Consider the following 26,864-nt stretch of genomic DNA (forward strand, 5'->3'; position numbering starts at 1 on the left):
GAAAAAAAAAAATCGTGGGCATGCTTCCAAAAAGGCACGCTCAAAAGTTTCAGCCCCCAGCAGCAACTTCCTAACACCGCAGTCGCACGGGGAGGGACACCCCGGCGGAAGCGCCCACCCAAGGGGCTCCACGTCCCGGCTCTTCCCCTCTTTTCCCTCAGCACCAACGCAGCACCACACACGCCTCCTGCCAGGCCAGGCCAGCCCAGCCCAGCCCAGCCCAGCCCAGCCCAGCCTAGCCCCCCCCGCATCCACCCCGCTCCCGGCAGGAAAATGGCGGTGGCGGCGCCTCCCGCCGTGCCCCGCGCGGTAGGCGGGCGCTCCTGCTCAGTGGATGCTGCCGCCAAAATGGCTGCGGCGGCGGGAAATACGAACGGGTTTTGTTGCTCCCTCCTCTGAGGGGGTAGCCGGGGGGTGCCATGGATGTCTCGGGCTGCATGAAGTCGCTGCTCCTGGCAGCCACGCAGTATAAGGCTGCTAAGACGCCGTGCAACGCGGCGCTCGTCCAGCGTAGCCTGGAGGTGAGGATGGCGCCGGTGCTGGGGCTTCAGGCTGCGGTGGGAGAGGCGGAGGAGCGGCGGAGGAGCGGCACGGCTCGGGGTGAGGGGTTGGCAGTGGGGTTCCCTCAGGATCGCGGAGCTGGGCGGCTCCTCTCGCACCGCCACGGTGCCCGGCCGCGGCTGGCCTCTCTCCGCCACCATCGTTTTGGGCTCTGGGGCCATGGTGGGCTCGGCCCCGCAGCGGCCCCAGGTGTCCGGTGGGGAAGGGGAAACCCTCCCGGTGCCCGATGGCCAGGGCAGAAGAAACGTTTCAATGTTTAGTTCTGTTCCTCTGCTCTTACTTCATCCTTTATTGTACAATTGTATGCTTTTTCTGTGTGTATATTCCTACAGATGTGTGCTGTACTCTTACATGCATATATGCTAAGCATATAAAGGACGTTTTTCCAGATCCCCTGAATTCTTCCCAGCAAGAATCATTCAGTTTTGTGACTTAAGAATACAGTCTAAATGATGGAGCGCTCTTGTGTCTGGCCTCTCTTTCATGCAACTTGTAAACAGATGGGTTTGCCCCTAAGGAGTAGTCTTGTTTATTTCCCTGACCTCGTGTAGAGCCTGCGTACAGCCTCTTCAGGGGGGCTTGTTTGGTGAGATCAGAGACTAACACGCTGGCTTAATTGCTTACTCTGTAAAGTATCTTTTCCAAATACATTATTTTTATTGCTAATACTAAAACATTAATATAAAAACTGGTACTTGGCTTAACTTCCTTCTCCATATCCGCTGTAGAGAGGCACACAGGGGATGTGCAAAAACAATGCTTTGTTGCACTATTATCCACATATAACTCATGTCTACCTGTGTTGATGTGCAGGTGTATCATTTTCAACATATGGGCTTTCCAGAAAACAAGTTCCCTTTTTCATCTTAAGCATAGAGTACTCACAAAACAGCACTGTTACGTTTTACCTTCAAGCAGAGTAATACCTTTGTATTTCTGTCCACTTCTTCAGAAAATAGGTTATTGGGCTGAGCTGAAGGCTAATAAATAAACGTTTGTAAAGAGCAGTATGTATGATCGTTCTTTAAGAGCAAATAAATCCTGTCTTTTATTTATGCTAAAATCTGCATGAAGAGCAACCTGGTATTAATTCTTTTCAATATGCGAAGAAATAGTAAGTGTTGTTCTGCTACGTTTTAACAAGAATGTGTTGTTACAATGAATGCTGTCAAAAGGCAAGCAAACAAAACAAGTCCCAAAATGTCATAACTGACCGCAACATAAACTTGGTATTTTCAAAGAGTAAAGGAGGTGCGTACAGAGGAATAAAAAAAAAAAAAAAAAAAAAAAACAACTTTTTTGTGTGTATGCAGCAAATTCAAATATGGATGTCCTATTAGAGTGGCGGATACATTCTCAGTTTGTCAAACATGGCAAAATATAGTTAATGTAACTTTGTGCTTTGACTTCTCTATTAAATACTTTGCTGCAGTTAAGTAATTGAGGTTGTTTTTCTCCTTTCATCTCCAGGTTATCTCGGGACTGAAGCTTACACGATTATTTGCTTCAAAACAGATTCTACCAAGTGAATGTCTTAATTGCTTAGTAGAACTCCTTGAGGATGCTAATATAGACCCTTCTCTAACCTTGGCTTTGGTTACTTTACTATCACAGCTAGGTAAAGCTTGCATTTTAATTTCTAATTTTGGGTCTGAGAAAGGAAAGACAAGGTGGATGCTGATTGTGGCATGTGTTGAACTTCATTTTTCACACCTTATGTTCTAAGTATTTTTCATCATGATGGAGTGCTTGGCTGAGCAACCCAACTATATATACAAGGCCAAATAAGATTTTAAATCACTATTAGAAACAGAGTTCAAGTCATTAACGTGAAATGACAATGATCATGCTTGTCAGATTTTTTTTTTCCTCACTGGGCTGTGTGAGAAATTATTTCCTTGTAGGGGCATTGACTTGAGAGCTTGAAAATATTTCCTAAGTTAAGAAACCTGCCATGGGGATGTGAAAGGAGGGAAGAACAATATTATATCAATGATTGTCTTTGCCTCAGTTTAGTTCTCCTATTGGAGTGCTTGCTAGGCAGCAGTGTGGATTCTACGATGTCCTGGGCCCAGGTACTTCAAGTTTCCAAATTAGAAAACAGGTTCTGGAGCCTCTTGTTTGTTGGGATGGATTTTTTTTCCCTTTTCCCATAAAAAGTGGGACTTAACTGTCTAGGGAGCTCTGTGTTCACCATAACCTATGTATTTAGGTTACATATAGAGGGAAAAATTATCCCTTTGCTCTCTGCTTAGAGTTTTTCCCTTAGGTGTGGGTGGTTCTTGGTGTTTTGGGACCTTTAGGATGACCCCTTATTCGTCTTTTTTTAATGGTTATTTTAAAATGTTGTAAAATATTGTAAAACTTGTTGCTGGGGTTCATAATTATTTTTCACAACCTGTGCAGTCTGGATAATTTTAAGAGTCAGTCCTCCTCCAGCTGATCTGTTGCTTTACCTGTCATTCTTGTTCACTATGCCTTTTCCAGGACTGCCTAAGCAGAATTGGACTTTTGTACTACTGTTGCTAGATAACCTTATCAAGGTATCAGTTTTAGTCTACTTGCCACCTTAGCATGAAGCAAGAAACTAAGGTCATTAATTTTAAGCTGTAAAGCTTTTTAACTGCGGGGTATAAAATATCAGTTAGAGCTTATACTTTGGAGGTAGGCAGTTTCTTCAGTGTTGAAACATCCCAAAGAAAAGTATTAGCATTTCAATTCACTGTAAGCTCAGAACTAAGGTAGAGATTCAAGTGTGTAGGAGCTGTGATTTGTAGTTATTTGTGAAATCTACTTCGAAAAAATGGCCAAAGACTAGGGCTTATGCTTAGACAAGTTGCTAACACAATGATGCTTTTGCTGTTACATAGGGTGTTTTTGTTAATAATACTTAAATTCTAGTTTTAGACAATGACACTAGAGAAGCTCTTCAGGATACCTACAATCTGACCAGTGTCCTGGCAGGAGTGGTTCATCGAAGCTCTACTAATCTTAACGATCCAGTATTACTACAGGTAACAGGATCTAATGCTTATTAATGCTTATATTTAGTTACTTTTATGAAGTATACATTATTTCAGATAGAGCTTTTTAAGAATTGTTATATACACCTACAGTGTGTGTTGAGGGAAAGTTGACATTAGCTGTGTACGTTATTTGCTGTGTGAGTCTAATATGACAGGATTTTAGCACTATGTAGATTTCTGCATATTCTCTTTAAGATTGCTTGTGCTTCTCACCTTCTCTAATTAAGTTACAAAAAAAAATGCTTCTTGAAACTGGAAATTTCTATTGCATAACATCACTGTATGAGAGCTTGGAAGCTTATTTTTCAGCTGAGGTAAACTTGTTAATTTATTCTAATGTTCCTAACAAAAACCTGGATATTGTTTTGGCTAATCAGTACTTTGACAGGTAAATGGGAATGAGTGAAGGGAAAGCTGTGGTTGCTGGTTCTCACTGAAGGCTTGCAGGGCGTGTATGCCTCCTTCCCTCTGGTCATTGCTATTTTACTAGTGAATATAAGGGGCTGTGCTAATAGAAGCTCATTTTTAGGAGCCAAGTGTAGGCATTGTGACATTATTGCTTTAGTTATTTTTAGTGAACACATGACATCTCCCAGTCTGACTACACCAACTTACACCTGTCCTTTCTGTGCACTGAACAGTAATGTTGGGCTTTTTTTTTAGAAAATATGTACAGGATTTCTCATATGTGGCTTTGAGATTTCAGCATGCACTTGCTGGCTATCTGTGGTCACAATTTTCTTTTCAGAAGAGGGAAAGCAGAAAAATGAATTTACTAGCAGTTACGTTGCCCTTGATCTGTTGGAAATTAATCAAGTGGCCAGTACAAACGCTTTCCTAATGTTTTGCGTATTTCTCAAAATACTAGGGAGTACAAGATGACTTGGGGATCCAGGTGATTTATCAGTCAATGGAAAAGGTTTTGTAGTCATCAAATAGATACAGTTATAAGATTTTTAAGCTCTTATGTTAGGTATTCTACAGGGTGAGACTTCATATCGGCTGCTTTCCTTAGCTATGCTGTGATTCTTGTCATGTCCAAGTGTATTCATGTCACATTAACTCAGTTATATGCCAGAAGAATGTTGTATAAAGGACAGTACTATCACCGTCTGTTGGCAGTTTTTGAGGTCTGTTGGTGGTTTTTACAGCAGGTATGTTTTACTATAAACATGCTTTCTGCAAGAGGCTACAAAGTGCTTTTAGATTTTGGTGAAACTTTTGGTACAAAACCCCTTTCTCAGTGACAGAATGGAGAATTGGCTGATGATGGAAAAGGGAAGAATTGATAGGCTAAAAAGTTAACTCCTCTGTTAAAATAAATCTTTACTAACCTGTCTGGGCTTTTAGTAAGTACACAGTAATCAGTGTGGTAGGATATTTTATTTCAAGTACTTGCAGCAGCTTGTGTAACTATTATGTTAACATTACAGTTGGAAAATGAATTCATTTGTAGTCTTTGTTTATTTCTCCTTTCAGTTTCAGCGGTAGGAAAAGCCTTTTGTACTTGTTATGTTCTTCAGTGAGATGCTATAGGGAAGACACATATGAATAGTTTTTTATTTCCTCAGAGTATTCAGCTGCTTCAGAGGCTAACCTACAACATTCCAGTCTTTTGCGCCGGTGCCAACCTCGATGAATTGATTTCATTTCTAATGCACCATGTGTAAGTTTGTACTCATTTATTTTTCTTCATGGGAAATCCCTAGCTAGGTTTCTAAACTTCCTGAAGATGATTTGCACATTGCACTAACTTTCTGGTCTTCAGAGTAAGCAGTGACATTTTTGCTGTGAATTTACCAGGGATTTTTACTTAAAAACCATGTTTTTAGAGTTTGTCAAATGTAGTGTTGTGGGTGGCTGAATGCTAATTGGCTTCTTAGCCCATCCCCAGGAAGGGGAAGCTAACAAACACAAAAGCCATGGGAAATATTTATGCTTGCTGCTATGAGCAGACTTCCTTTAGAATAATATGAATTTTGTGCAAGTCTAATGACTATTAAAAACACCTGAAATAAAGGACCTTTGATAGTGTTCGTCTCCAATTCCTGTTATTGCTGTTTAGCTCAGTTAAAAGCTGCCCATAGTCTGAGGCCTGCAGATCTTAGTTTTGCTTTGCTTGGAGGAATGGTATCTTACTCAAAAAAAAAAAAATTGTAACTAGATTTAGGATGCTTTAATGAAAACATCTTTGTTTAAACTTCTGGACTTCTCTTTCCAGTCAATCCACTGAAGATGAGTTAACGATACCATGTTTAGGGCTTCTGGCGAATCTCTGTCGTCACAACTTATCTATTCAAACTCAGATAAAATCTTTGGTAAGTGTTTTGTTTTTGTGGCATGGCTCTCTGGCTTGAGGACAAGAGTTACTTGACTATGAGGAATTACCTTTCTATTTCTTAAGCATGTTTTCCATGCATAAGAAATAATCCTGACCTTTTTGTTCAGTGTTGTGTCCAGTGTTGGTGGTTGTTTCTCTCAAATTGGAGAAAACAATCAGTAGAACTGGAAGCTGGGTTTTCTTTTATTGCTCTGCTGTTGCACAGGCTTGCATTACACATTCAGTTATTGTAACCGTTCTCTGCAAAGGAAAAGTGAATTTAAAATTTGAACATATCTTCTGTAGAAAAACTAAATGTTAAAATATAAAGACTGTAGTTGAATTTCAGGCAAAACTTACTGCAGCTTGCCAAAAAAGACTTTATTTTCAAAAGATAAATCTTTTAATATTTTAATTTTTTTATTTTTTTAAAATACAACAATGTCAGGTCAGGGCCTTTGAATCCTCAAATACACATCCATATCCGAACCATTCCAGTTCATGTCTCTTCATCAATCAGTACGAATGTAACATTTCTTGATGGAGAAATAAAATTTCATCTACATGACCGTGAATGTTGTACTGCTTACCTTGAAAGGAAGGGGAGGTGGAAGAAAGAACTATTTTCAAATCTGATCAGAGAGGAGATAGGTTCCATTTTCAGTGGTTTTTTTTTTTCTTTGAAGTCTTAGCAAAATGACTTTCTTATTTGTCTTTAAAATAGTGATGAAATTCCTTCCTCTCTTTTTATTGTTCTACCTTATGCAAATTCAACAAAGAATTTAGTCATCGATGTCAACTCCAGTAGTTGTGCAGTAGAAGAATGCTAAAAGAGATTTCCTAGAGAAAGTTTGTCATTCTAACATTTTTGTATCATTCATGATTTGTTTCTTATTTTAAAATATGAGCAAGATGTAAGTTTGGTCTTGCTCTTACAGAACAAAATAAAGCTTATAATACCTGTCTCTTTTTTGTTATAGAATAATGTGAAGAGTTTTTATCGTACCTTGATAAGTTTCCTGGCCCACAGTAGTTTGACTGTGGTTGTGTTTGCACTTTCAATATTATCAAGCCTTACTTTAAATGAAGAAGTAGGAGAAAAAGTAAGTGATACTTTGAAATCAGTTCTCTTCTCAAGTTGTTCATAAATCTATTGGCCACACTGGCAAAATCGAGTTCTAATTCCAGCTAACTTTAATGTGCAAGAGACCTGAGCAAGTTAAGTATGTTCTCGAACATAGTTTTCCTTTTTCTTTTAGCTCTTTCATGCTCGGAATATCCATCAGACTTTTCAGTTAATATTCAATATTGTTGTAAATGGAGATGGTACTCTAACAAGAAAATATTCTGTTGATCTACTCATGGATCTTCTGAAAAACCCCAAAGTTGCAGATTATCTTACCAGGTATGGCCTGACTTTACCAAAAGTATTGCAGAATTTTTTTATAAACTTTTGTTCAGCTCTTTTGCTATATGCCATTTGTATTGTGAACCACACCCTGGAAAAAATCTGTAGATGCTTCTCGTATGTTACTAGTTGATTATAACTATCCTGCCTGAAACTCAAGGATTCTTGTGTTACCTGTTTCACACAGAAGTGTAAATCAAAACGTGTCCTTTCCTTGTTGATTAAGGAATATTTAATGCTTGTTTTCAGTAATTTTTTGTCTCAACAGTATCACTGGCCAGACAACTTCATGAACAGCTACTGTGCCTTTTTGCAGGCCTACATTAATCTGAGGTGGAATAGTATTGTCGAAGTTGTGATAATTTTACTGTAGGGCACTACGTAGTAATTGTGCAGAGTGCTTGTCTATTGCTCCTGCAAATTCAGCTGGTAGAATTTAGTTCTGAAATTCCATCTGAATCTTCTAGCAATAAGAATAGCTGGAAAATCTTGGTGTATTTTAGGGATTTATTTTTTTTATTCTTGGGATATTTTTGGAGTTGGGCTTGTCTTTTAGCAAAATTACACCATCAAAGCTATCACTGTACTTGAAATGCTTGGGGGTAAAAAGGAAATAGGTCACGTTTCATCCCTTGGTATAAATCTTTAAGAAAGTTTAAATTCCAAATGCTTTTTTTCTATGCCCCCTTCCCCCTCATGTATGCTATAGGTATGAACACTTCACCTCATGCCTTGGTCAAGTATTAGATCTTCTTCATGGAAAGGATCCCAATTCATCATCTAAGGTATTTATACTTAGTCAGCTTAAGGCTAAGAGGGTACAACTCATAACCTGGTTCCACGTCTGTAGCCATAAATAGGTTCTTTGTGTATGAGGATTGATTAAATAAATTGATTTCAAGACTCTTTAGTGACTTAGTGTTTATCAGTTTGTCTTGTAGTTATTCAAAAGCCTGTCAGGTTGTATTTGCTTGGTGTGTTGTTTTTGTTGGGTTTTGTTTGTTTTGCCAGGTTTTGTGTGCCTGTTTTCAGGCAACAGATATAAAGGCAAAAAGCAAACATAAATACCTTTCATGCTTTGGCTAGTAAGAAGTGTGGGTTACTGCACCAGAAATGCAGTGTGTGCCCCACTTCACATACCAAGACTTGAATTAATGCTACTCAGATTTTGAACTGATGGTCAGGGAACCATGACACTAGTTTCAAAGTAGGGAGTATGTGCTTTCACAGTAATTGAACAAATTGATGCCAAATTGGGTTCTATTCAGCTTTGTCTCACTACCACCTTAAATAAATGAAACATCGGCTACCTGGTGCTAAAGACTAAAATACAGTATGTCATGAAAACGCTTGGGCAAAGTATATCTTTGAAACAAATCTTAAACTTTTTCTAAGAGTGCATTTCACATCACAGTAAATAAATGCTCATGTTTCCATGTACGTGACTTTTGCTGTTTATTGGTTATTATTTAGAAACGTTGACATGGTGCTTTTGGGGGGGGGGGTTGACTTTCATCTGAGTTTGCACATGGGCATTCATTAATATCTCAGAATATTTTTCCCTTCCATATTTTTTTTTTTAATTCAGTGCATACCAAAGCATTTCTACTGCTGGTAGATCAGTAGACAGCAGTTGTCTCTTTCTTTTCTTGCTTAAGAAAGGAAAGCAGTACACTGAATGCCAACTGTTGCAAGCCTTCACCACTCAATGGTTTTCTTTGGTCTAGTGGACTGTATTGCTGCTGCTCACTTGACTTTATGGAGGGAAAAATATCGTTCATAGAACTTCAAAATGCCAAGAATAGTTGATTAGAACTTAAATATCTCTTTAGATTTGGGCTATGGGAGTTGCAGTTGCTGTATGAGTAATCGCTTTAAAAGCGATTGAACTCTTTCATTCACTTCATACAGATCTTAGAACTGCTGCTCGCCTTCTGTTCTGTGGTTGAACTGCGTCATACCCTGCGGCAGGCGATACTGGAACCATCTGGCTTGCCAGTCTCTGGAAATACCAGATTTGTGACTCGCTCAAAGACTTTTGAACCATCTGTTGCATTGGTACACTTGTCAAACCAACCATTGGAAAGCTCTGAAGACTGTTCTGTTCTAGCATTGCAGCTATTCAAAGAGGTTTTTGAGGTACCAGAGCTGATAATTGAGTTTAAAGTGCTTCTTAGCAGCTATATTTTTGTTTCAATTTTTAAACATCTAATAACATTTTACTTGGAAGGTAGCATGTAAAAATATACCTGACTTCTTTTGTTCTAAAATTTCATACTTTAACACTCAGCTTTGCTTTTAAAGACATGTATTTCAAAAATATATCTGTTCTGAAAGTAAAATGGAAGATATGGCAGTTCCGTATCTGTCTGTCCATATCTACCTGCCAGATGGCCAGATGGCAGATACAGAGCTATACAAGACTTGTTTTCTAGGACTTGTAGAATTGAGAGTTCCTACTCTTTCACTGTTATTTGTTAAACTTCCTTCTCCAGTGTGATACTGATCAACAGTCTCAAACCTAAAATAGCAAGAGCCTGGGAAAGCTTGATTACAAGCTGGTGGAGGAAGAGGTAGAGTAGGCTTGTCTTCCTTTCTCAGTAGCTCTAAACATTGACATAAAATTTATTACAGGATGCTATTAATAGTGGGAACAGTGCCTCCGCTGAACACTTTGTGGATCTTTTGCTGCCTGTTCTTCTTGATCATCTTCAGATGCCAGAACAGATTGTGGATGAGCTGTTAGTGAAGAGAAAGTGTGAAAGAATGGTCAAGGCTATTAATGTCCTCATAGATATCCTTTTTACGTGCCTATTGGCAGTTAATTTATGATTTTTCCACTATGATCTGTTCCAAGGTATTAGAAGAAATGTCCGTTTTGGGTCACACTGATAGCATTCAATGGCGATAACTGCACTAATTTTACTTAGCATTGTCATTTTGAAAGATCTTAAGTAGCTTTCTAATTGTTGTGAAATTATTTTGTAGTACAGGGATTCAGAATAAAATGTGGTGGCTGTTCAACAGTGTAGAAGCGCTTTGCAGATCAAAAATGATGAGTGTTTTTGGTGAAGTTGTAAGGAGGAGGATGGGTGGCCATCTTAATCAGAGTATTTTGGCCTAGCTAAGTCTAATGCAGTGCCCAGCCAAATACAATAAAAACTTAGACTTGTGAAATAAGAGTAAAAATAATGCAAAATGATACCATTTTACTTTTTTTTTTTTTTAAGGGGTTTCCTTCATTAGAATTTCAGAACAGCTTTTCTAGTCCACCTAGTGTAACATCCTGTCTCTGACAGGATTTGGGCCAGATTTGTCAAGGAGTTCGGTGAGAATGCTGATCTATCATGTCATCTTCAAGCCTACAGCTCTAAAGTACTTGAAGCTTGCTTTCTTCTGCTTCTGATTTTTGTTTTGTTGCCTTTTTGAACTTGGTATCCTGAAGTAAGGAGAATGTGACAGCAGGATGTAGTCCGGCATCTCAGCTGAAGTCTGTGAAGAAGTTCATTGGCTAGTTCTCCCCTAGCTAACTAGTTCTTGTGTTAGGCACTGGTTGTTCAATCCCTTTTGTTCATCTTTTTTTATGCCGCCTCATTTTATTGTGATTTTCCTGTAGCTGTCTGTTTCCAAGTACTTTTTTTTTTTAGTTGAACAGCAGAGTTTTCTTGGATTGTCAGTTAAGTGTGACTTAAGTGGTTTATGTAGTTGGGCTTTAAAAGTATTTTGGAGTACGTCATGCTTGGATGTAGCAACTGTCTTATTAAAAATATTTCCTTATGGTGACAATACCTAAGCATAGATATATTAAGAATAAAACTTAACTCAGTCTACTGCTCTGTAGAGATGACATATTGAAAACGCATGCCTCAAAGGTACTGACTGCCAGCCAATGTGTGTCTCTAATCGAACACCAATTTACCTATAGCGGAATTGATGCTGGTTTTGGGGCAAAGGTAGTGGACTCTAAAATGTGGTAAGCACACAGTTTTTTCTGATATCTAATTTAGCTAGACCTGTGTGAGTTTTGATATTGTTCCAACAGAAAATATACTGTAGTTGAAATTACCATTCAAATTGAAGTAAGTCAGTACTATTTTTAAATCAGATTTAGTATTTCTGTGGCAATAGAATGTAACATTGGTCAGTTCAATATATAAAACCTGGCTTAAACGTTCTGGTACTATTTTGTGTGTAAGCTGGAGTTCCACTGATGTGGGACAATGATTTTAAGCATCTGTTAATTTAAGCTCATTTGAGGTGAAGTGATATCACACATCAATACTATGGGAAGAGGGGAACCAATGATTGTACTAACAAAGAACATGGATTCCTTCAACTCAGTGTCATTGACTTGAATATCAATATAACTGAGTTATATGCCCAATAAAATTGACCAGTGATTAAACCCACTTCACTTTCAAGTTGAAAGTGTTTTTGAGCTTCGCTGCTGTCCTTGGTACACTGGAAAAAATCAACAGCATGTCCAAGGAACTGAGTGATTTCTTGTGCCGTTGACATTGATGTCTTGCTAGACATGTTTAACATCTTCATGAAGGTATTTATTCATTTTGTAAATTGACTGAATTTATCAGTGCTGGTTTGACAGATCTCTCTGCTTTTTTTCCCCACTTTGCTTTTGCATTCGTATGTTGAAAAGCAAACTTGCTGCTGATACTATTTTGAAAACACTTGATCTTATGAGCAGACTGAAACAGGACGTACCTAGTATGGAAGTCAGCTTCTACAAAATTCTGCAGGTATGAATTTAAAATGTCATATACTTTTCTTCACACATACACTTTATAATAGCACTGCAGCAATTTTAGTTCTAAATGCATTTGCATGCTCGTCTCTGAGGTAGTAAAGCTGTTAGGGAAATAGTCCCCCGGGTACCGTTCTTAAACACCATTTCACTGTTAATTCTTCTAAAATAAGAGCAGTTTGATTTTATACTTCTTATTTCAATAATGCATGGTAAGGATTATCCTTTTAAGACTCCATTAGGATTACAGTTTGAAAGTAGCAAACAAAGTTATCACAACTATGTAATCACATAGTTTGTGAGGTTATTTACTATTAAATGTATACATCTATGATGTAACTCTACATAGACAAAACACTGTTGGCTGGATAGTACATTAGCTGCTTACTTTGTAGATGGAAAATAAACCAGACAGTCAAACAAACACTTCATGCTATTTTGGAGGGTTTTCTTTGGAGAATGGGAATTGTGTGACTTAATAGGTAGCAATCGTAGTCCCACAGCTATCAGGAAATCCTAATAAAACTTAACACTTGTGATCCTTTATGATGGAAATCAAGCACTTAAAAACTCGAAGGAATTAAGTAGTTTCTTTGCCTTTTATGTCAACTCTAACTGGGAAAACAAAATTTTAAATACATCCAAGTGTGAACTGTTTTTCAAATCAGTTCTGTTTCATTAATTTTGGGCTTCAGAAACTTAGAAGGGCAGAATTTAAAAAGGCAGCTTTGAATAAAAATTTTCTGTGCTCATGGGCATTGGTATTATTTTTGGTTTTGTTCTTTACTCATATATTTTGACTAAAGTAGTTTCTTTTTTAGGATCAACGCCTGATTACACCTTTGACGTTTGCTTTAACATCCGAATACAGAGAACAAGTCCAAGTGGGACTTGGAATACTGTTTGAGGCTGCACCCTTACCCGATTTTCCTGCCATTGTGTAAGTTTATTTTTGAGGTAGTCTGGTAGGATTTGAAATTTTTATGGCCTTAGTGATGCTTGTGTTTCTTGACATATTACTACCTCAAATGAACTGAAAGTAACTTTAGAAAAATTGTCATTTCCTCTTAATCTGCACTTAAGAGAAAGAAGTGGTTTTAGAGGCCAGGGGAATTACTTGAAATACTGACAGTTATTTAATTAATATCAGATTCTAGAGAGCATAATAGTGACTTCCATCCCTCAGGGTTCACTTTTCTGAAGTCTGTGCTTGGAGCTTTATACTTGGACTGCATCTGATGTTCTGTCAGAGTGCTCTGACAGAAATTTAACTTGGAACAGCGTCTGAATTGCTTTTTATATGGGGAGGAAGGATGATCAAATGGATTAATCATGGTAACTTGCTTCGTTGTGTTTTTTGAGTTGTTTTTTCTTTTGAGAAAGCTCAGAGAGATGGTGGCATGTACAGAAGGTTATTTCTTTTTTTAAATAAAAATATGGTGATAACAGCTTAAAACTGTTCATCCCAAAAACATAACTGCTGTTTTTATGATTATGACAGTACTATTTATCAATAATATCCATATGTCTAATTAGATATAGACTTCAAAAGGGCAATCAGGGTGAGGGGTTGTTATTTTGTAAGTAGAAGAAGGTCTGTAACACCATCAAAAGAGCTACAAAATAAATTTTGAAAGCTGGGGCAGCAACTCTAATGAAATTTCAGAACAGGTATGCAACTCTGGTGGGCTCAGGCTGCAGGGAGTGTTCTGGACCTCTCCCTAAGCTGGGGTAGCAAGAGGTGGTCTCCTAACCTGCAGGAGGTGTGCAGCTGCTGAGGACCTGTGGTGCCAAGTGAAGGAGCTGTAAGGAAATTAGCAGACTCATCAACAGAGATGATGAAAAAGAGAGAGACCAGATCCTCCTTCAAGGCCTTGCAGCTTCAAAATGTGGCAACCTGACTTACCATTCAGGGAGGCTTGCTACTTTCTGGGAGACTAGCCTTAGGAAGTTTTTGGAAAAATTACAGAGGATTCTCTAGCCCTCAGGCTATTACCATCTGCTAGCCTTCCACAAGGGCAAAAATGCTATGGCAGAGGAGACCTGGATATTATCAAGCATGGTTACCTGGCTCCTGTGGCATGGGGAACAATGGTGGTGTTCCACCTCTTCCTGTGGGTGAGAATGGAAGGGCTTGAGGAGGAGCGGACAGATTTTGTTGGTCAACAATTGGTCGTGTAAACCCTGTCAAGCAGATGTGGTTTCCATGACCAAGAGACTCAGGATCAAGGACTAGCTAACATGATGAGGAAAGCTTTAAACTAAAAACAACAGGGGAAGGGGTGACCACAGTCGATCAAGTGAAGAAGCGGTATACTGGGTTGGAAGGCAAAGGGCGTGGGTATATGTGAACAGGAGGTACCTTACAGCCATAAAAACAGCAGTGCTAAATCAGGGTCACCCTAATATGCACATAAGTAAGGGATTGTCTACAGCAAGATGCTGTGGGGGGAAAAGCCCTCATACTTATTCTGGGAAATCAGCAATACAGGATGCTTCTGTGAGGTACCTGTATGCAGCGCTAGGAAGCAGAAGAAGAAACTGGAGGCCTGCTTGCTGTTACAGGGCTCTGATCTGTGGTCCTTGTGGTGTCCAAGCACCCTAGTGTCTGCTGCGGATATAACGCAGTAAGGCACTGTATTGGATTTACATGGCAAGGTTTTGGTAGCAGTGGGCTGCCGGGGTGGCCTGTGTGAGAAGAGGCCAGCAGCTGCCCCATGTTACGTAAGGGCTAGTTTCAGCTGGCCCCAAAGAGACTTACTGCTGCCCAGAGCTGAGCCAATAAGCAATGTTGTTTGTGCTTCTGTGAGAGCAGATTTAAGAGAAGGAAAAAAGGAAGAAAAAAAACTGCTGCACAGCAGCAGCTGGGAGAGTGAGGAGTGAGAATCAGTCTTGCAGACACCAAGATTGGTGCAGAAGGAGGGCAGGATGTGCTACAGGCTGTTGAACTCAATGACTCATTCAGCTTGGTCTTCACTGGTATGCTTTGCATTTGGGAATCCCAGGTCTCTGAGATCAATGGGCAAGTCTGGAGGAAGACTGGATCACGTTTTGGAACATGTAAACAAAATGGACATATACAAATCTGAGAGAACTGACAGGATGCAACCAAGAGTACTTAAGGAATTGGCTGATATCAATGTGAGGCCACCCTATATCATCCTTGAAAGGTCTTGGTGACTGGGAGAGGTTCTTGAGGACTAGAAGAAAGCAAATGTGACTTCTGTCTTCAAGGATGACCAAGATGACCAATAGCATCCTAGAGTGCATTAGGAAGAGCATTGCTAGGAGTTTTAGGGGAGGCAATCCTTCCCCTCTGATCAGACTACATCTGGGGTGGTGTGTCCAGGTCTGGGCTTCCCAACGTGAGAGATAAACTTATCAAAGTGAGTCTAGTGAAGGGCCATTACAGTGTTTGAGGGGCTGGAGCATGTGTCATAATAGAAAGCGAGGCTGAGAGAGCTGGGATTGTTTAGTTTTGAGAAGAGACAGAGGGATCTCATTGATGTATATAAATGATGGGAGGGAACAAAGAAGACTGAGCCAGAGTCATCTTGGTGATAGCCGTTAGCAGAACATGAGGTAAGGGGCACAAATTCAAACAAGCAAATTTGTTTAAATATACAAAATAAACTCTCTTAAGGCAGTAAGGGCAATCAAACACTGAAAAAGGTTGTCCAGAGGTTGTGCGGTCTCCATCCTTTAAGATATTCAAAACTACTAAATGTAGTTCTGGGCAACCTGCTTAGTTCAACCCTCTTGTTCTAGATGATATTTGCAATCCCTTTCAACCTCAACTATACTATGATTGCATGATTTAGTGTAGGTAAAACACTCTTGTAATGGACAGTGACAAACTGTCTGGGTGGAGGAACAAAGGATCTGTACAATTCAATATGCCTGGCATTGCACAAAGGAATAGGCAAATAACATGCCTCTAAATGCAAGTCAGAAATTGGCTCTGTTCACTTAAGCAATTGAGACAGCACTTCAGTGAAGTCTTAGGGTTAACTTAGTAATTAAGGAATTTATTGAAAGGAAAAAAAAATTGACTGGTGACTTAAAAATAAGCTCTGATTTGGAACATGTCCCAAGTAATTGCCTTGCAAATACCAGCCACAAGTTACATGCAGACACTGGGATATATGTACAGTAATTACTTAAGTCTCAGCTTTTGTCTTCTCTTCCTTGTACAAATGAATATGAATTTATTAGACTTCTATCTGCATGCTTAAATTATGGTTAAAACTTAAAAAGTGAAATGTGAAATGTGCTGTATTCAATATAATATTGTGAAATACTATCACAGAGGGAAAAACTAAAATTTATTGGTAGCACTCTGCGTTTTGATGATTCAGTCTTATATTTATGCCTGATAAAAACAAAATCATTCCTACTAAATATCTTCTCGATCCTCCTACTTACAAACAGTGGCATAGTTATGCTGTTTCACATGTCATTATTCAACTTGTTTCTTGGGCTAATAAGACACAGATGATCTGTTTTGCTCAAGAGAGCTGAACAACATGCATTTTCTGGTGAGGTACTGCACTTGTTTCCAACAGTTAGCCTTAATAGGCTTTTAAGTTTTTCCTTCAGCTTTCAGTATCTCTAGACAGTATGGGCACGTATTTGGAACCACATCTTAATGTTGTGTGATAATGCAAATGTAACTGTTCCAGTAGTCTGTCTTTTCAATGAAAAAAGTTAATTATGCTGTGAAACTGTTTTCATCTTCAGTCCTTGCAACAATCCTTGTAGCAGATTGTTTCATTAATATTATTTATGTTTATACAGACTCGGTGAAAGTATTGCTGCAAATAATGCTTACAGACAACAAGAAACAGAGCACGCATCAAAAAGAATCCAAATGCAGTCACCCGTGACCAGCGTTACACCGAGAAGTTCTTTGTCTTGTTCTAAAGGTGATGAATCCACAACTTCAAATATTCAGGAATTAATACAGAAACTTCATTCTGGACTAGAGGTTAGTAAAATTTACATACCTTTCCTAAATAATTGACTTTTTCAGTTATTAAGGAAAAATAAAAACCTTAACCTCCAAGTGTCAGGCTACAGTGCCTTGTATCAGTTGAGCTCAATTTACTTTCCTACCTAATAAAAATTTGCTCCTTTTACTGAGTTCCTGAGAGAAATTCAACGATGATTCTTTGTGCAGTATCAGAAGCTGGGCTCCTTGTTTAAATCCCTTCTTCTGGTTGGGTTTTCCTTGTTCTTCCCTCTGTCAGAGGTGGAGGCAGATGTCAGATATAGTTGTAAATTACTAGACTTGCTGAGACATGTACAAGGAGCTCCCTTACCTCTTTGTAAGTAACCTGTGATGAAATAAAGATGATTATGTTGCTTTATAAGGGTACAGTGCATGTCTTGTATGTCTAAACAGGCGCACAAACATTTACATTTTCTTGCCTGTAGCTATATCTCGAGCATTTCAAGTTTAGTTTTTGTGGCCTTCTTGGAAAGGCGGTATTACTACTTCAGAAGGAAGCTTTTCTGTGCAGCAATGTGCATTGTAAATGAGACACTCAAACAGGAACCACATATGGTGCGCCTCTTTGGGCGCCATACTGTGAGATACTGAACATATTTCCTTTTTCTCTTTTCTGCTCAATGCAAGGTAGTAGTTGTTCTGTAGCCACTTCAGACTGAGTGAAGGGTTGTTGCCTATGTTTTCTTTTGACTCAGAAGAACAGTACGCAAACAGCAAAAAATGAACAGAATGTACCTGATAATGGCTCACCAGCTATATTAGTGGCATTGCCTCCAGCCTTAGCTTTGCAACCCTCCTCTCTGTCGCAACTGAAAAGAATAAAATTCAGCAAGCCACCAATCAGCTGCTAGAATAATATTAAAAAAAAAAAAAGTCAAGTGACACTTCATTGGTTTCATTCTTACTCTGCCACTGGATACTCGTGTTGATCATCCTCTTCAGGACTGCATGTGACAGTGTGTAAGTACGCTGCTGCGTATCTAGTAATGTAAGTCAAAGCAGCAGCAGTGCCTAACAGCACTAGTGCAGCAGCTTCCGGTAATGTGACAGTTGGTGCAGCTCTTTGGATTTTTGAGGGAGGGAAAACATTACTAATATTCAGTGAGTCTTTTGTTAGACCTTCTAGTAAGTAGAATTTTCCTTTAAAAATGCATTAGTTAAAAATCCGTATACGCAATCACCTAAAACATGTAGTACTTCATCTCTGTACATTCCATATGTTGTGTGAAGCTCAACTGTGTGCAAAAACATTTTGAACACTATTAATAGTATTACTGTACAGAGAAAGCAGAGGGAGCTTACAGAAGCTTTTCTTATAGTTTTCTCTGTGTCCTAGATATTACTGCAACTTTGCAAGCAGGAAAAGAAACTACTGGTTTCCTGTTTTAGGGACAGGAAAGCAAGCTGGGAACTGGAGCTAGCTATGTGGGTGTTGTTAATAAGCCAAAAAAAATCTTACATAATGGTTCAAAATGGTGCAGAGATGGTACCTTTTTAATAATTGTTTATTGTATGAACAGCAGAGAGAACTTGCACTTAGTAATGCATCAGCATATATGAACAACTGTTCAAAACTGACATTACAAAAGCGGTACTGCCTAAGAAATGTATCCTGAAATCATCAAGTAACATTCTTACTTGACTCAAACATAGTTTAATGAACAATTAAGATCTGTAGGGCCATATATGCTAAGTAAACAGAAAAAGGACAGAAAGCTCACAAAACTACCAAGCTCTTTTAGACGCGTTATCTGACCAAGTAAATACAAATTTACAGTAGCAGTAATTGCAAAACTTTTCCACAGATGAAGGAGCCAATCACTGATATGAGGATATCTGAACTAATGGATGTCTATGAACAGAAGCTTGCATCGTTAGCTGTGAGTACAACCTAATATGTAGGGGTACAATGCTGTCTGTAGATTCAGGGAATGTTAATAAATGAGTGTTCTTCCTATGCACAGTCTAAAGAATCTAGGCTACAAGACCTTTTGGAAGCGAAAGCTCAGGCTCTGGCTCAGGCTGATCGGCTGATGGCCCAGTACCGATGCCAGAGGGCCCAGGCTGAGTCCGAGGTGAGTAACAGGAGTCTCTTTCTGGGACTTTGGGATAGGGCAGAGTAATAATTGTCTGGGCAGCTTTAACTGTATTTGCACATGTGGAAACTTTATCCTGCTTAGCTAACCTATGCTTACAAATGAGGACAGTATTAATTTTCATGATAACAATCCAAAGGAAAACAGGACGTTTCTTTGGAACAGTTTCTTTAATGTCTTTTAATATTCCTATTAAAACATGACTTATAAGACAGAATTTCTTGTGATTGCCTTTTTTTTTTTTTTGGTGGGGGTTTTCCCCTCAAAGGCAAGAACTCTTGCTGCAATGTTGAAGGATGCGGAACGAAAAAATGAAGAACTTAATGCTTTGCTGAAAGCTCAGCAGATAGAATCTGAAAGGGCACAGACTGATATTGAGCAGCTCTTTCAACACAACAGGAAACTGCAAACAGTTGCTGAGGAACATGAAATACTGAAAAAATCATCTGTTGATCTTCTTCAGAGGTAAAAAGCTTAGGATTTGTAAGCAAATACTTCATAGTCAGTCAAAGTGACGAAACCCTGTTCTGGGTTAGCTAAGCATGTTAGAAGGGCAACATTACATGATACTTCATGGTTTTAAGTAAAAAGTACTCTTTTCTCTGTATACTTGCAGAGCAGGTTACAGTATGTCATTCAAGAAGTTAATATGTTAAATGGAGTGAGAAGTGAAAATGTAGTTGTTGAAGGCCCAGCTCAGGAAATGGCAAGAACTTTGAGCGTTGTTCTCTAAAACAAAGTGACAGTGCTTAATTTCAGATGGTGTTACACCATACTCTCAGCTTCTTTCTTTGATCTTATATGCTGTCTTTCTTGAGCTTGCATCTTTGATCACTTTTGTAGCAAATGACTGAAATGAGGTTAAATCCATGTAGGGGGAAAGGAAGTGCCTTATGTGTTCCAAATTATTTACAAGCATTATTTCTTTAGGCTCTTAAAGTTAAAATAAAATGAAAAACCACATAGGGCATGTGAGACATAAAAAGTACGTAGGGATAGAAATTACTTATGGAAGAAAACAAACATTCTTTGGAAGAATAAAGGCTTAAAATATCCGTAGTGTTTCAATTCACATGCATCAGTTTTGTCACTAGGTGTCAGCAAGACAAAGAAGCTGATAAAATTGAGAGCAAGTTGGTTGTTTAATAACAGAGGCAGAAATTATGTCAGAAATCTTGAAGGTATATCACTGCCAGTAAGGGAAGTAATTGAAGGAGGAAAAATGTACGCAATTTGTCCATTATGGCTTTTCTTGAATAAGTATCTAGTGTTGTCAGTGTGGAAGTACCTACTTTTTTGCCTGAGTTGTATGTAGCTATATCCTTTATGAGCATGCATTTGACTAATCTGTGTAGAATAAAGCATCTTCAATCTGTTACCTAACAGCTATAATTTTCCTAAAGTTGGAATAAAATAACTGACTGATTGTTATACTGTTTTTATAAAGTAAAAACATACTTTCTAAACCATCTGTAGACTTTAAATGCTGTTCCTTAAAAATAACAAGATAACTACCATAGGGGGTGAGAATTTTCCTTTTGGTAGGAAAGTAGCAGAGCAATTTGCTTCAAGCATGAGATTTGCCTCAAACTGTTATTAATTACTTTGCACTGTCTCCATTATGTTCATTTTTTTAGTATCACTGGATAACTGGAGGTCATAAACTGTCTCAAAGGGTCCCTTCAAAGATGACTACAAAAACCTTATTTATAACAGTTTGTTTATGTCAGATATCTAAACACAGATATCTGGTGTTTTGTCAGTCTCTAAGAGTTTTCTACTGGAGGGAGTTTTCTTAATAATTAGGGAAGCTTGTTTTTTCAAGTATTTTCTTTTAAAATATATATCTTTTAGCTTGCGTGGGATGATTGCACAGAAGATGTCAAGTTTTTTTTTGACAAACTATTAAAGTAAAAGCTCTTCAGAAGCATTTATCCTCTTCAACCATAACACTCTAATTTATTTGTAGGTATGAAACAATTGAAAGACAACATAAAGATCTACAGATTACATGCAATTCCCTAAATAAAGAAATGGAAGCAATGAAAAAACTAAATGAATCACTCAAGCAGCAGAATGACAGGTAAGTTTGATTCAGTCCTTTAAGTAGACAGTGAAACTAAGTAGTGCTTCAGCATTCAATTTTTCAATTCTCTATGCTTTAAGTAACATCTGAGAAGTAGAACTAGAAGTAAAAGATCCTTCAGGGTTGTTTTGTATGTGTATATTAGATGAAAATCTGTAGTAGGGACTTCAATTTTGTTTTCTACTATATTGGTTGGGGGCAGGAGGGAATCCCTACAGACTACAGCAACAGTAATAATTTAAAAGAACTAATGATAACACAATTTGGGGGTGGATTTTTTGTGTTTTTTTGAGGGATAGGGGTTCTTTTGGTGGTTGCTGAATTGTTGAATGCTACTGTCACCCAAGGTTTTCACGTATGCCCTTTTAGCCTGCAGAATGTTGTGAGATATCAGCAGAAGTACTTGAGGATTTAAGTGCTTCTTTAAGATACTGAAGAAGGGAGGGGGGGTGGGGGGGAGAGAACCTACTAAATTAAAAATTATATTAGAAATAGTGTTGATTTGGTATTCTGTCTCTGGTGCAAAACTTTATTCCTTGACCATAAAATTAGCACTACTTCTACCTTGAGGACAAATCATAAGTTTTATTTTCAATGGCTTAAGATTAGAGGTCTGATGTAATTTTCACCCATGTATCTAAAGAATAGGGCTTCTATTGGAGAAATTTTATTTAATACTTAATTTTGCAGAAGGTATCTTTAAAATATGCTTACAGGCAAGCCTGAAATTCACTGCAGAAATAAAACGCTTTTCTTGGTTTGACTTGCAAAGTTCACTTTATCCTTCCAGGCTCTTGCCTAGTCAGTGACTCGGACTGCTTTGATTACTGCCTTGAGTTCTGATTCAAATGGAAAATTTTTCGTACAGATGGATTTATTTGCTTCTGAATAAATGTGGACACTAACTCTTATTGGTGCAGTATGCAGCTCAGTGTAATTGGGGGGAGCTCCTTTTTAAAGGCAAATGGGGAGGATCAGTTACTGGTTGCTGCATAGATATTCTTGAACTACCACAAATAAAACACCACAAATAAAACAGACTACGGAAATATCCCTCTTACCCCTTTATTGCCAGAGGCTGCAGTTTAGAAATTGTGATATAGTAAGCAGATAAAGTAAGCAAGAGTGACAATAGGTGTCATGTAGGTGAGGCAAATGAGAGAGGATACATGCTTGTTAGTAATGGTGAAAGGAAATTGACTTTGTGAAGTTCGAAGTACTTGGGTTACAGCTATAATGGATGGATGAGAGCACCTATATATTAGGGTAATTAGGATAATATTTAGTTCCTGCAGTCTTAACTAGTGAGGACTGCAGATAACCTATATATGGATTACAGTGAAGTCTTACAAAATTCAGTTTTTGCTGAGTGTTACATGACAGTCTGTAGATGTTCAGAATGTTATTAGAAAATCTTTGCGCATAGATGTGTTTGCATAGATGATAACACTTGCATGAAACGGGTGTTAGCAATGATATTGTCAAATCAGGAGCATACTAAGAGCTAAAAGCCCCATACATCAATCACTAATGTCAGTGAATTCTGACTCTGGCTGAAAGACAACTTCAGTTCTATTACCTTCAGTTCTATCTCTTTGAGGTATCTTGAATGCTTTGTGGCTGTAATCAAGAGCACCAATTTCTGGTGTCTAGGCTTTAGGAATGAACATTTTCAGTAGCTTTCACTGTATGTCTTTGATCAAAGGAGGGAAATAACGGTTTCATGAGGGGAAAAAAAGGAGAGAACTTGTGCTAACACCCTTCATAATTTTGTTGATTTGATTTGAAGCTCCTGACAGCAGTTAGAAGTTAGACAAAAATCATTCTAGCTTCTTAGAACAAAGAAATGGTAATATATATCACTTTGATAAGTAAAATTTCTCCTGTAATTCTAGGACTGCTGCACAGTTGGTTGAAGCTGAAGATCACAGAAAAGAATTACAGCAACAGCTACAGGATAAAGATGGCAAAATAGCAAGTAAGTCACTTATGTAAAGATCACTGAACCTAAAGAACTAACTGGTTTAAATAGATGTTTTGTGCTATAGATAAGCAGCTATATTTTTCTTAGTAACTTGTAGATCTTAAAGGTAGCCAGGGACATGCAATTTAACAGTTGAATTAAACAAATGTGTATATATACACATCTTTGAAAGGATATAAAAATGTGATTTCCCAGACTATATGGATTTCACCGAATCTGTGCACAGCATCGTATGTTCTTTCAGGATCTCTTCACAGCATGTTCACTAAACCTATTTTCTGTAGGAACTGCAAATTACAAGAGTTCACTTCAACTCTTCAGCAAATGCTGGAAAACAGCTACTAGAACTTAGCAATAGGTGGCACTACTCAGTACTTCACTTATTAGCAGCAATGTTGAGTATTAAAAATATATGTATATACTTGTTTCCTAGGCAGTGCTGTATGTCTTTTTTAAGTCTGACAATCCCTCTTTTAATGTGTTGATTTTCTTTAGGCTTGCAACAGAAAATAAAAGTTCTGGAAGAAAAACTGAGAGCTCAACAGAAAGAAAAAAACAACGTGGAAGAAACTGTAGATATTCTTAGAAAGGAATTAAGTAAAACAGAACAAGCAAGGAAAGAACTGAGTATTAAGGTAAGACATTATTTGCATCTGCACTCTGGAGACTGGAGTATTAGATATCTATATCTCTGATAGAGCTGGATAATCAATATTTCAGTGGTAAAGTGACCGAAGAAACTAGACCAGTCCCTGTGGTGGTGAAGAACAAACTCTCTCAGATTTAATTATGTACCTTTTTAGTTTTGAATTGCTGAGAAAAGAAATTGAATTCAAGAGAACAGTCACAGTCAGGGTTTAAGAGGATTGTATAAGTCAAGGTGTGTGAGTACATAATACTTGGAAGAAAAACTGTGGTGAATAAATGTAAATAAATGAACACAGAACATTCCTCTTCAGTTTCTAGTTTTGGCTACTGTAAAATGCAGGGGGGAGTTTCTTGTTTTATTTTTCCTGCTCCTGTTTCTTGCATCCTTCCATTAAGATGCTATGTATGTATGTATATATACAACAAAATACATCTGATTTTCTTGGTCTTTGAAATTCTAATAAAATATCTATTTTTCATCTCTAAAAACAATGTCTTCTCACAAAACATGAGAGAGACAGACCAGTTTGGCTATACCACAAAGTTAACAGGGTAATATTTTTAAAATATATAAATTAAAATCCCAGAAACTTCAGCAGAGCTGGTATATCCTTGCCTATAGGTAAGGCTCCCAGTAAACACACAATGCGGAGAGGTTCATTTTCGATGCAAACTAATCAGTGATCGCAACGAAGTGTGTAGTCTGTCAAAGTATTTCCAGTATTGGCATTCTCTGGAAGCCAAGTCTAATCCCTAGAACGATATTCTGTATATAGCAAATATTTCACTTGTTCTTAATAAATATTTACCAGTGTGTGGATTGAAATGAAACATGGATAGTTTAACCACTAGCACTTCTCCACTTCTCTTGCTTAAATAGAACAATGATAATGTGGGGGTTGGTTCTTCCCCTTGGTATTTAATGTTTGAATTGCAACAGTAGCTGTAACTTTTCATGTGCACCAAATGTATAGCTGAGAAAAGAATTTCTGAAACAAGCTTATAATTTTAAAACTGTGCTTTTTAATTGCTTGCTTAAATTCACCGCCAGTCCACTTAGCTTTTGCTGTATACTGTACAGTTTTTTTTCAGTTAACAATGGAGGAAATAGTAACATTTTGTTTTTTTTTTTTTTTCCTGCAGGCATCTTCTCTGGAAGTTCAAAAATCTCAATTGGAAGTACGCTTGGAAGAAAAAGAAGCACTTGTAAAATTACAGAAGGAAGAACTGAACAAACATTCCAATATGATTGCAATGATTCACAGTCTAAGTGGTGGCAAGTTAAGTGCAGAAACAGTGAACCTCAGTTTATAGGGCTCTGTCTCTTAAAGTTTTAGTATAAAATACATATGAATAAATATGTAAAATAAAAAAAATTGAAGCTAGCATGCTATCCATCTTAAAAATCATCTAAAACTGAAGTAGCTTAACAATCAATTGAGAACAAAAAATTAATTGTGAAGGCTGTTGTTTGAAAACACTGAACTGCTGTATACCAACAAGGTCTTCTCGTGGTCTTGGTAGAAATACTATCCATCTGTCCATCTGTATTGGGAGCTGAATGCACCTTTTTGTTGGTGATTAACCTTCCAAAATATGTATAGAAAAATGGGAGTCGCTCAACTTTTTTGTCTGTTTATTCTGTTATTGGCAGTCAGGTAAGTATGCTTTATATGTTAAGCACTTTCATCACTTAATCTTGTTCACTTTCTCTTATAAATACCATCTGTCTTTTGTGCAGTGATGCTTCCTGCTGTCTAAGGCACAAACACAGAAATAAAATGGATTATATCAATTAGAACACATTACACTGCAAGCTGTATTTATCAGCATATTATTGTGAATACTTCATGTAGTAAATATGTGGAGGTGTTTCTAATTTTGAGGAGATATTAATCTGAGCAAGTAGAAAAGTGTTTTTTCAAAAAGGAGCATCAATTAGGGAAAGCATGCTCATAATGAAATATATGAATCTACAAATACTTCGTAAATATTAGATACTACTTTCCTAAGCCCACATCGTTTTATTCATTCTTTAAAAAGATCTGCACTTTTTTAATAGTCCAATCTGGTACATGCAATACTTGTCAGCATTGCTGTTTTCTGCTGTACACCAATGGGATTTCATATACTGTTCATAGTATAAATATTTAGGTAATTTTTAAGTATACTTTCATATGAAAGACTAGAACTGAAGTTTTTGAGTGGCAGAACACTTTCCTCTCATTAGTTTACATATGACGTGAATAACATGTCTTTTAGCAGTTGGCAGAATTACTTCCTTAATATATATTTTTTGGTATAACTACAAGAGTTTTGGGTTATCTCATATAAATCCTCTTCTGTAGCATTACTGACTTTATTTCTATCTAATTTGTAATGGCTAGATCTTAAAACACCTGACTTTCCTTAGGTTTTCAGTTGTATAATAAATGTCTACTCATGTCTATCGCCTTGTACATTCAGTTGCAATTATACATCAGATGAATTGTATCTATTTTAACCTGTTCCTATAACATATGTATTTTTATGAATTAAGCCCAAGTAAGATTTACAGACGTTGTTCTGGTCTCTGTGAAGACTAGGGGAATAAAAAAAAAAATTTGCTCTATCTTCTGTGTCTTACGTATTTTGTTAAGTGAGGGCTATTGTAGGGATAACTGCCAGCTCAGTACAGAATACATGCAGTTTGGCTGCCTTTTTGCATAAAATGTAGTTATTGCTTAGGAAGGTCAGAAAGTGTCAACAAAATTGCTGAGTTGAGGGTTTCTGTTAGTCTTGCAAACTCATTGGGGAAATAAAGCCTCATTAACTATAAATTTCTACTTCAGTGTAATGAGTTAAGAAATTTGAGTGTCAGAATAAGTTTGCAGACATGGATTCATTTCTATTTAAGTCTCTTGGTCACGGTGCAAGGGCAAGTAAATGTTTTCTACTCACTTTCTGCCAGAAAAGAAATTTA

General features: G+C 37.8%; 1 protein-coding gene across 1 annotated transcript; it reads left to right on the top strand.

Moving 5' to 3' along the window:
• The first annotated feature begins 248 nt into the window (after nt 1–248).
• Nucleotides 249–26,513, top strand: CIP2A (cellular inhibitor of PP2A). Its single transcript, XM_048057236.2, has 21 exons — nt 249–521; nt 2,032–2,179; nt 3,463–3,575; nt 5,159–5,253; nt 5,809–5,905; nt 6,888–7,010; nt 7,167–7,312; nt 8,025–8,100; nt 9,227–9,454; nt 9,950–10,109; nt 11,147–11,288; nt 11,973–12,072; nt 12,899–13,017; nt 16,875–17,064; nt 18,894–18,968; nt 19,053–19,163; nt 19,453–19,649; nt 21,154–21,267; nt 23,166–23,248; nt 23,750–23,889; nt 25,046–26,513. The coding sequence occupies exons 1-21, from the start codon at nt 420–422 to the stop codon at nt 25,214–25,216; spliced, it is 2,730 nt and encodes a 909-aa protein (XP_047913193.2). The 5' UTR covers nt 249–419; the 3' UTR covers nt 25,217–26,513.
• The last annotated feature ends 351 nt before the right edge of the window (nt 26,514–26,864 follow it).

Source organism: Anser cygnoides, chromosome 1 (assembly GCF_040182565.1).
Source record: "Anser cygnoides isolate HZ-2024a breed goose chromosome 1, Taihu_goose_T2T_genome, whole genome shotgun sequence".
Taxonomy (NCBI): domain Eukaryota; kingdom Metazoa; phylum Chordata; class Aves; order Anseriformes; family Anatidae; genus Anser; species Anser cygnoides.